General features: G+C 36.8%; 1 protein-coding gene across 1 annotated transcript; it reads right to left on the bottom strand.

The window, feature by feature from the left end:
- Positions 1 to 5,560: 5,560 nt before the first annotated feature.
- LOC107831664 (la-related protein 6C-like) lies at positions 5,561 to 9,190 on the bottom strand. The gene is made up of 10 exons (XM_016659451.2): positions 8,667 to 9,190; positions 7,775 to 7,856; positions 7,580 to 7,677; positions 7,408 to 7,479; positions 7,224 to 7,303; positions 7,061 to 7,136; positions 6,899 to 6,946; positions 6,717 to 6,785; positions 6,282 to 6,407; positions 5,561 to 6,102 (listed from the first exon to the last, which is right to left on the bottom strand). Exons 1-10 carry the CDS (start codon positions 9,051 to 9,053, stop codon positions 5,857 to 5,859), a joined length of 1,284 nt encoding a protein of 427 aa, XP_016514937.1. The 5' UTR covers positions 9,054 to 9,190; the 3' UTR covers positions 5,561 to 5,856.
- Between the last annotated feature and the right edge of the window lie 2,195 nt (positions 9,191 to 11,385).

Below are 11,385 nucleotides of genomic sequence, written 5' to 3'. Positions count from 1 at the left end.
TTGGGGTGAACTTAAGAGATTGATAGCCCCAATTAAAGGGTTAAACCTAGAGATAGTATTACCCGACTTGAGCCAATTTCACTTGTATTATATGAACACCCATTTGGGCTTGAGAAAGCCAAATCGGGCAAAGTCACTCAAACTACCGAGAGGTATAGAGTGAGCGTTTTTGTGTGATGGTTATATCACGACTCTAATTATAACAAGCGTGTCCTAGATTCTTGATACCCATTAGATACTCACCTAGGCTGAAGTCACTTCCCTAGTGCCTTTTAACACTTGAAAACTTTCACCAAAAATATTGTACTTAGCTTACACTCAGCATACAATAGTATAAAATTAGAATAGAATCAATCGCAACAATGTTTGCAATTGCAATTAGGATCAACACACACATCTAGATTAGTTAGATACCCAACTCCTAACCAAAATAACTCCCTGTGGAAATCGATCCCGACCTCGTTGGGTAAAACTGCATCGACCATCCTCACTACTCTATAGTGGTGTAGGTTTGGACCCGATCACTTTTTGCAATCTTTGTTCCTTGATGTGGGGTAACGGGAATGAATCCTTCGAACATGCTTTGTTCAAGTCTGTGAAATCCATGCACATCCACCATTTCACATTTTTCTTTTTGACCATCACTATGTTGACAATCCACTTGGGGTACTTCGACTCCCTGATGTAGCCATTTTCTAACAGTTTTTCCACCTCCTCGCAGACTGCATCGTTAATGGCGGAGTTGAATTTACGTCTGACTTGCCTTGCTGGGGGGTGTAATGGGTCGACGTTTAACTTGTGTGTGGCAATTTTCTTTGGGATACCCGGCATATCTGCATGGCTGAAAGCAAACAAATTTGCATTAGCTATTACGAATTGACTAAATTTACCTAGTTCCTGGAGTTTGCAGCCGATATAGGCCTTCTTGCAGAGGTCTTCTATGGTCGAACCTGCAATCTCGACCATGTCGGGATCCGTGATGACATCCACTGTTTCTTCTTGCTTCGACCTCGACCATGCTGATTGTTATGCATATTCTTCTTTGTCTTTTTTTCATTTGGATGGTCGTGCTATCCAAGGCAATGTGGTAGCATTCCCGGGGTGTGTGATGTTCTCCGCATATGCTAATATCCCCCATGGTGTCGGGAACTTAATTACTTGGTATAGGCTGGATGGGATGGCTCTCAAGGGGTGTATCCATAGTCGTACCACTATGGCGTTGTACATAGTGGCCTGGTCCATGATGTGGAATGTCGTCTCCAGAGTCGCGCTGCTGGCCAAGATGGGGAGTGTAATTTCCTCGGATATTCACTCAACTGCATTATTAAAACCGGTTAGCGTGATGAAACGCGACACTATCTTATCCTCGAGCCTTATTTGGGTAAGGACTTGGGATGGATAATGCATGCACCGTTTCCATCGTCCACTGGGATGCATTTGACATCGGTAGCTAAAATGCATAAAGTAATAACGAGGGCATCATTATGAGGGAAAGTCAAACCGTCGGCATCCGACTCGTCGAAGATGATACTTTCTTCGAGTCCGCTGTACTGTTCTGGGGTGATAGACCGCTTGGGTTTGTGAGTGGTGGTAAACTTTATGCGATTAATAGAGGCGTCGACGCTGCCACTGATGATCATGTTGATGGTACAAGCTAGCGATGGCGGCTTCGGTGGGCCTTGATATTCTCGCCCTCTGGAAAAGTTGGTCCTCCCCTTATCGCTTAATAGTTCTTTAAGGTGCCCTTGCCGTAACATGTTTACGACTTCCTGTCTGAGGGCGATGCAATCTTCTGTTTTGTGCCCGCATTTCTGGTGGAACTCATAGAAGGCATCGGACTTTCAGGTGTTCAGGTCTGATCTTATCTTTGGCGGCCACTTCACTTTTGTTCCGAGTTTCTCAAGAGCGTAGACTATTTCTATAAGAGACACAAAATAATTGTGAGCAGATAATAAATGAGGCATACCTCTTTTGTTCCAATGAATCCCTGTCCTTAGCTTGGACGGGCCTTCTTCATAGCGGAGGGAGGGTGCGGCGGCTGCCCTAACATATGGTTGGTGTCATTCCCTGTTAGGTCTTGGAATTGAATGATCTCTTCTAGTACTGTCTCTTCGTTCTATTCTTGTTTCGGCTTGTACCGAGGTAGCCGGTGAGTTGGTTCGTTAAGATCGTCCTCGTCTGCTCGGACCTTGGCACAATAAGCATTGTGGATTTCGTCCCAAGTGGTTGGAGGGTACTTCATCAATTGGCTCAATAGTTTTCTAGTTGCTCTTGAACCCTCTCTACTCATCCCCTTCTAAAAAGCTGTGACCGCCATCCCTTCGGATATGTTTTGCAGAGTCATCCTTACTCTATTGAACCGGGCGAGGAAGTCCCTTAGTCCCTCTCCCAATGACTGCCTAATAGCAAATATGTCATTTACTCTTGCCTCAACCTTCTTGGTTCCGGCATGGGCGGTTACGAACTTATCGTCTATTTCTTCGAAAGTCTGTATGGAGCGGACCATTAGCTGCGAATACCATGTTAATGCCCCTCTTGTGAGGGTTTCTCCAAACTTCTTATGCAAAATAAAGGACATTTGTTCCTTGGCAAGGTCGTTGCCTTTCACGGCGGTAACGTAGTAAGTCACATGATCTTCAGGATCGGTCGTTCCGTCATATATCCTGAGGTAGGGAAGCATTTTGAAGGTCTTTGGTATGACATGCGGGCCTGCATCATCGTTGTACGGCTGCTCTACGAACCTGCCGGCATCCCTTTTCGGTAGCAGCTTAGGAGCACCCGGTATCTTGTCAACTCGTTCTTGGTGTTCTTTCATCTGGTCTCGGAGTGCCTTCTTTTCATTCTCCATTTGTTCTATCCTCTTTAGAATGGTAGCGAGGGCATTGTCACATGTACTATAAGTAACATTGTGAGTTATACCTGTCGTTGGAGGGAGGGGTCGGTTGCACTACTCGTCTGTTTGTTGTATCGTGCAAGCCCTTGCGGTTTCTGCAGTCATGCCTAGAGCGGGTTTGTTAAGGACGCTTGCTAGCGTGTCGGTTAGCCATGCCTCGAGGAGTTTTTTCACAGCTGGGGGCGTCCCTTCCTCTATAGACGTGGAGGCCCCCTTTTCCGCTGGGTTTTGTTCTGTTGCAATGTGGGGGTGGTGACCTCTCTCACCTAGGGGACATGTTGGGCGTCGTGTCCTCACCTACTGTTTCACAGCTTTCGTTGATGACATTCATAAGGTTGGTTGGGAAGTCACTTGTTATTTTTATCCTTTCTCCTTGGTTACCTGCCATGTAGGGTTTTGTATACACAAAGAAAGGAGATCTCGGGGTTTCTTGACTTGCGTTAATTGTAGATTTAGAGGAAACTAAAAATTTAACTAAGAAATTCCCACAGATGGCACCAAATTGTTTGACCAAAAAATATAGATCTTGGTTCAAATAATTAAATTTATATAAATAAGGGTTAATCATAGCTAACAATAATATCCCTAAGATGGAGTTCTTAAAAGAGAAAGAAATACTATGTAGATATAGTCAGACAGTGGCGGTAGCATGCAATAAATATTCTAGAAATTAAAGGCAATAGTGTAGCATTCAATATCAATGAATAGCAATAAATGATATTTAAGTAAATAGAATGAATGAGTCACCCAAGAAAGGATGAAATAAGTGGATGTTCTTTCTGACAATGATGAATGATAGACAATCCCTTGAATATTTGAGGTATTCTTGGATCTAGTGAAAAAGTATTGATAAGAATCTCAGTGAAAAGGTGTTGTTTGTATATTAGCAATGAGATCTGATTCAGTGGCGGACCCAAGATTTTATACAAACGGGTTCAATCTTAGAAGTACATAACTTTAGTCGTAAAACAGTAGTTGTCAAGTGGGTTCAAATAAATTATTTATACAAAATTTACGCAGCTTTAATCTTAATTTATACATATACACAGTATTATTTTTTGATAAAGCGGATTTCAATTAAACCGCTTGACACCACGTGCGTCTGTCACTGATCTGATTCTCTTTCTCAGGTCAAAGTGTGTTTTTTACAAATGAATATCGCATGTCCCTTATCATTATGTCTTTTTCTATTTATAGGGAACGTATTCCTAAAAAGAAAACCTTAATAGTACAAGTGCAGAGAATATCCACTAAAATATTCTATCTAATGTCCTATCTTGAAAACTAGCCGTTATAATTTTGTTAAGAGTCCTCGACCACAGTCGTTGACTCCTTGGCCACGGCCTTTGCTGATAGTTAGATTACTTCGACACGCGGTATCTCAGGAATGCTTTACTAACACTGTTTTTTTACTAAAGATGAAATTTGACCCATACAATTAGTTCATCCGCTTATCAAGATCATTCCTGCGGACAAGGTCGGTGAGTGGACAATGTTATTCATGATACAATTCTTCCGTGTTGGTTGAGGTTGTGGTCGTGAAGATAGGGCTACGTGGCCTCCTGAGATCCGTATGTTTTGAATTTTTTGAATTTCTCGAAAAATTTGTTGGAGCCATTTGGACCAAGGGAAAAGGTGATGGCATGACATCATGCGTCATAATGACGTTGTTTCCCGACGTGTTGCATTGGGTGTAATCTTTGATTAGCTCTGTTCTAAAAATAAAACAAATTATTTGTGTGCGGAAAGGTGTAAAAAACACATATATGTGCATGGCGAAGGAATCTCTCCCTCGGCCTTCTTTCTAGTTTCTTCCTCTTTCTCTTGGGACTAGTGACTAATAATAATAAAGCTTTTATTGTAGGAGAAGACAAGAAAAGAATTAAAGAGCGTGTTTGAGCAGATTTAGATGTTTGATTGATAGGTAGTACAAAACCAAGGGTCAGTCGTAGTATCAGCTGTTGAGGCAAACCCAACAATTTTCCTCTTTTTATTACTCCCTCTGTTTTAATTTACGTGAATTCATTTAATTGGGCACAGAATTTAAGAAAAGAGATAAGACTTTTGAACTTATGATATAAAAATGAGGCATATATATTTTGTGTGGTTATAAATCATTATATAAAGGTAAATTATTTTCAAATAAAGAAAGAGGTAATTATTTTTGACACAAACTAAAAAAAAAATATGTTCACATAAATTAAAACGAAAAAAAGTATTTCATTTTTGAATCTAAGGTTTCCTTGTGTATCCCCTTCTCCCAGTCCTTTTGCTTCCCTCTTATTTTCTTTTTCTCGTTCAAATCTTGTTGCATGGTGTTCTAATATAGTGATCTATAACTTAGACACGCATTTAAGATATTTTTAGGACGATGGTGTATGAATCAACTTGCACGCACTTTCATTTCTCGATTAATCCATTGAGTGACTGTTAATTCCCATCAATACACATATATCATATAATTCTGTCAGAATAAGTACATTTATGTATGTTATACAATTTTTATACAATTTCGCAGCTACAACTATAAATAATTTCAATCGCGGGCTAAAAGTGATCTTGCCCGAATTCATCGGTAACCAATTTCCAACATATTATATATAATGCGCAGTGCTGAACATTGAGCAATAAATACCACAACATCAAGAGACAAAATGAGAGATGAAATAGAGGCAGAATCTTAAACTCAGTAGCATTATTTCACATGATAAAAGATATATGAACAAAACAAAATTGGTAGTCTCAAGGAAGCCATAGCCTTTCTTAACCTATACACTTTTGCCATTACATATATTCTTATTGAATGAATTATGGATGCTCAAAAAGGTCAGCAAAAAAAAGAGTTCTAGAATTATTGACAGCATATATATTGAACCAAAAAATTTCCAAAAACTTTGACTAGACTTCCATTGACTACCAGTGAATACTGAGTAGTAAACCAGCGCAAAATTGATCATCTTCCATTATACCACATGTACTCCAGTTTGAACATTAATATTTAAGGGCTTCCCTCTTCCCATAGTGAAACCTTTGGTTCCATCTGGCATTCTTCCTTTTGTAGCCTGTTTCAAAGGTGCTTCAAATGGACTAGAGCTGCTGCTTTGTGGAGATGAGACAAGTAGGCCACGACCATTGAACATTTGATTTCGTTGTCGTGCTCTCACACGGCCTTTACCCCATGTTTTCTTTGTTGCTAAAGTCTCTTCGACCTAACAACAAGGGGATTAATCGAGAGAAATTTGAATCAGAGCTTTAAATTTTAGCATGAAGAAAGATGCATATTTTAGTATATGGTTGTCAATAACAGGATATTGAATACTCCAAAACCAAAAACATCATATCAAAAGAGAAAATAACCTATGTTTGGTTTAGTCATGACCATACTTACATTATTATCCACTATTTCCGAGTGATTAGTGTGATTTGAGTCATCTGTCAATTCAGAAGCTAACCAATCTTCATCATCAAAACAGCCATCAAATGCTGACTTCCTGCTCTTTAGAACAGACTTTGGCTGCAGATGTGACAACATTCTTAAGAAAAATATACCAAAAAATGAAACATGAGCTTACAGAAGCACAAGTATGACAAGAAGTAGTTAAAGGAGATATTAAATGGTCATGTTCATAGAAATCTTTAAGTGATCGATATCATTTTAATGATTTTAAGACTATGTACAAATTCTAGATGAATCAAACATATTCAGATCAAATAAGCTGTAGTGAAAGAAAAAAACGAATGCACTTATAGTGGGCTGAGATCCGAATGATTCAGATTCAGACCTCCGTTAAGTGAAAGCAAACGGGGTTGAAATAAGACTTACTGAACGTCTGAGCAGCAACTTCACTCGTAGGCCTTTTCTCCAGTTCCTCTCATCATTTAGCTTCTCCGCCTGATTAGGTTATAACGCAAAGAATAGTTTTAGATGATCCAAAGTAGCTTTAACTAAAACAATGATGTTAAAAATAAAAAAAAATCAAAGGAAGCACAAAAATAATGGCATACTGCTTTCTCAGCTGCTTCTGGATGCTCAAACTCAATCAGTGCGTGGAGCTTTGGAGCAAATAAAACAATAAGACGGTAAAACAGAAGGAATTAGATCCCTATTTAAAGGTTCAGTGTGTGCTTTTTAAGATGCAGAACAATTCAGTTTTGTGTACTTAATACCTTACTGCTGATGCCCAAGTCTCCTCGAGTTCGGGTGTTAGGATCTTGAGGATGGCATACTCGGATTGTTTTGACACTTAAAATAAGAACGACAATGTGTCATTTCCCGACAAAATAAATATAGGCGAAGATAAAATTTGTCGATAAGATTCAAGAATATCACCTTCCAGCCACATTAAATATTTTCTCAATGTTGTGATGAGAGTGATCATCTGGTAAATTTTCAGCCACCACAGTGCGCAACTGAAAGGAAACAAATCAAAAAGAGAAGTTGTATTAATATTAATACTTGAATAAATCAAAAACATAGAGCATATAGCAATATATGAGAAAAGAAGTACATGTACCATTAATTCCTCTTTATCCTTGTCAGTGAATGGGATTTTTCGTTTGACCTTCTTGCCATCGTCGCTTACAATCTTCAGAATACGATCAAGTATATATAGAAAATCTTAGTCGTCAATTGATATTCAATAAGTAATTAAAATAAACACAGCTTAACTAAAATTCAATACTTACTAGCTTTGAAGAGGACAGGAGGGCATGAGAAAGCGTTAATTGGTTGTTGGTAATGAGGGACTTGATTTTCTTTGTAGCCGAAACAGAAGAAATGGGAACTGTAGTAGTAATTAAACATATTTCTCAAGAATTTGACAAACTGATGAATTGAAAATCTGTAGACTATTTATTTAACTATGTATCAATACTACTTACCAAAGCCTTTAGGGTCCTTATTCATTTGTTTCAACAAGCTCTCATTTGCGAGCAAGCTCATGTCACTGTGTTGGTATTCAACCTATCAAATATATAAACTATCAGATTTTAGAAACAAAAAATCTCAACAAGGCAATAAAGCTTGTAGACATAAACCATGCTATAAAAAACTAGAGCAGAATCTGACTATTCTTATTTAGCAGTCTGCTTATTAAGAGTCTTGTAACAGAACAAAATCTGCAATTGCATTTATGAGGTCTAGGCTATTATTACATACGCAAACATCCCTCATTTAGCGATTAAGTGCCAAGCCATAGCGAGCAAGTAAAGAAAGAATGACCGGAGAAAATTGCTCAGGTTGCAATTCCCTTTGTGCTTTTAATAGATTCAGTTACATGTGTTTTCATACTTCTTTTGAGCTCCCTTTTCTCCCACATCTAAAACTAGTTAAAACGCCATATTTGCTAGTGTAACCTTATTTTTATTTTTTAATAAAAGCTCATTGAATCAAAGATGTTGATCAACATTAAATAAAGACCGGTCAATAAGCACATAAATTGTGATACAAAGAATGACAAATGGTGACCAGACCAACAAAATGGCCATTTGATCCAAACACCATTAGAAGGGAAAACAAAGAACGTTAACAAGATCAAATTGTTGAGAGCTTAATCTCTTAATTGATATGGTCACACACTTCAACATGGTATCAAAAGGTCTTATTTCAAATTAATCTCACTATCTATTTGGCACATAAAAAAATAATTAGGCTCACATGCGTGTTGGTACATAATAAAATTGAAGTATATATGAGATAGCCACGCACTTAACACAACTGAGAAGCAATTCAACTCAAAAAGAAAAAAGCAAAGAGAAAAGAAGAAAAGGTGACCTGTTTGATGACTTTTAGCCTGAGCTCTTCAGGAAGGATATCTTTCTGAGACAAAGTTGAAACAAAACTTGGTTCTTGAACAAAGGAGATAGTTTCTTGATCACCCCCATATATCCAATCATTAGTAGTAGTTGTTGTATTAACATACTGGAAATAGGGATAAATATATCTTGAAATGGGGATTGTGGCATGTGATTTCGGCACGAACTCGGGGGCTTGAACATTGAACTTGAAAGATCCACCATTAATATTGTAAGAAGCAGCATTGATCTGCTGCTTATTATTATTCTTGGCCAGCTTCTTGTTATAATCAACTTTAGCAACAATTTTTTCTGGAGTAGATTGTTGGACACTAGAAGCAACTTTTTCAGGTTGCATTTGTGCCATTATTATTATAAAAAAATGGGATGATGATCAATTCAACTCCTTGTATTCTGCCTCTTTCTTGTTTTTTTATTTTTTATTTTATTCCCCTAATTACAAGTCAATGTTCTTTGAACATGCACACAACATTTGTGTTATTATTTCATACCTTGTGTTTTTTGGAGCTGTTTCTCACTCTCTCTCCTCTGATTTTGTCTAATGGTAGAGCGAAGGAAGTTGCTTAAGTCACTCCTAAAGTTTAGTAATAAACAGTAGTTGTAAAGGTTGAGATTGAAAAGAGTGAAATGAATGGTTTACTACATTCCGTGTACCAAACTAGTTTCGCTATATACACCTCATGTTTTTGGAATTTTGACCAACTAGTCATAGGAATGCACTAAAATATTGAAAATATAAGAGTAGCCTCGGAATAATGTGATTCATTTATGGGAATATGAAAGATTAAATTTGAAATATGTAAAGAAATTTCATACATTGAATTATATAAGTTTGTTAAAGAATTCTCATGCAAACTTTAAAATACCAAGACATACATTCCAAATAACATTCTTGTTCATTAAAGCTTGTTTGGATGGTTGTTACCTATTGTATTGTATCATATTGTTATTTTAAATATAGAAATTTTTACACAAATAGCTGGTCATATTTATTGTTTACTTTTCTAAGTCATATGCATAGATTATACATTCATTATACACAATTATACACATATAATACATAAATTATGTATACACTATACTTCCACTGACTATTTTTAGTTTAAACAGTTAAGTGTGTTGCTATTTAGGTTAATTCTTCTTAAATATAATATATTTATTTTTATTGTTACTTAAATTTTATTGTATCGTATCGTTAAATATGTCGTTACGTAACGACGAAAAGTGTCACTTTATGGAATGACCAATTTGGTGTGGTCGCGCCGTTACCTTATTTTTTTTTCTCTTATCTTGCCCTTTCTTATTATGAAACAATTCTATTTTATTATTTACCCTAACTTTTTATATTATAATTCTACCTCGTACCTTACTTTTTGTTTATAATATTACAAGTTTATTCTTCATATTATTGGTGCATGACATCATGAAATGATAGCAAACATTACATACATCAAAATGATACAATACTATACATTATGGAACGATAGATAACAATCGTCCAAACAAGTTGTTAATGTTGGATGAAATATTAATAGTCTTGTATAAATGAGTGACAGCCAGTATTATTTATTCTGACATTTGCTCATTAAACAACCTTTGTTCAAAACCGTACTATATTCACTTTCCTCACAATTTTATGAGATCTTTACAAAAATAGTCCGTTGTATTTCCTATTTATTTTTTCTAGCTGGTATATATATATATATATATATATATATATATATATATATATATATATATATATATTAGTTTCTACGAACGTGCGTTGCACGTTAATACCATATCAATTAAAAACATACACAATAAGAAAGAATTATTATAAAAGTTCAATTTATATTGTGTAAAGCATCAAAAGCTCAGAAAGAATAATTAGGTGGTAAGATAAACTTGAAGGACATTCGCAAATTAATCAACAACTCAATTATAAGAAGTTTTAGTCCTAAAAATCATTGCAAACTCAGTTTTGTAACGACCCGATCGGTCGTTTCGAGCTCCAGCACGTCGTTCGGCGATTTGAGGCCTTGAGTACCTTCACTTCATAAATTATGACATGTACGCATAGTCGGAATTTAATTTCGGGAAGTTCGGAATTGATTCGGAAAGAAAATTCTAATTTCGAAGCTTTAAGTTGGAAGAATTGACTGAGGTTTGACTTTTGAGTAAACGACCTCGGAATCGGGATTTGAAGGTTCCAATAGGATTGTATGATGATTTTGGACTTTGGCATATGTTCGAGTTGAGTACCGGATGGTCCGGGAGTATTTCGGCGCCTATTATGGAAAGTTAGCATTTTAAAAGTTTAAGAATTTCTAAAGTTTGATTTAAAGTGAATTTTGGTGTTATCGATGTCCATTTGGAGTTTCGAGACTTGGAATAGGTTTGTATCATGATTTATAACTTGTACGTAAAGTTTGGCGTCATTTCGAAATGTTTAAGTATGATTCGGACGCGTTCGTCGAAGTTTGAAAGTTTAAAGAAGGATTTTTATCGTCGATTCATAGTTTTGGTGTTGGTTGGTGCGATTTGAGGCTTCGAGAAAGTTCGTTTCATGTTTTGGGATGTGTTGGTATGTTTGGATGGGGTCTCGGGGGCCTCGAGTTTGAAACGGATTGAAATCGGATTGAAACTTGGATTCGAGGAAATGCTGAAGACTGCTGAAGTCTGGAGTCATCGCACCT

The sequence above is a fragment of the Nicotiana tabacum genome, chromosome 24, assembly GCF_000715075.1.
Source record: "Nicotiana tabacum cultivar K326 chromosome 24, ASM71507v2, whole genome shotgun sequence".
Lineage (NCBI taxonomy): Eukaryota > Viridiplantae > Streptophyta > Magnoliopsida > Solanales > Solanaceae > Nicotiana > Nicotiana tabacum.
Note: the sequence above shows the minus strand (reverse complement) of the source record. Positions and strands in the feature narration are given on the sequence as shown.

What these genes read in the sequence shown, in the direction of transcription:
- LOC107831664 (XM_016659451.2), bottom strand. Translation starts at nt 9,053, where the DNA reads ATGGCACAAATGCAACCTGAAAAAGTTGCTTCTAGTGTCCAACAATCT. An exon ending in CAGAAGCAGCTGAGAAAGCA is followed by an intron (nt 6,786 to 6,898) that starts GTATGCCATTAT and finishes TAACCTAATCAG; the next exon opens with GCGGAGAAGCTAAATGATGA. An exon ending in CGGAAATAGTGGATAATAAT is followed by an intron (nt 6,103 to 6,281) that starts GTAAGTATGGTC and finishes CCTTGTTGTTAG; the next exon opens with GTCGAAGAGACTTTAGCAAC.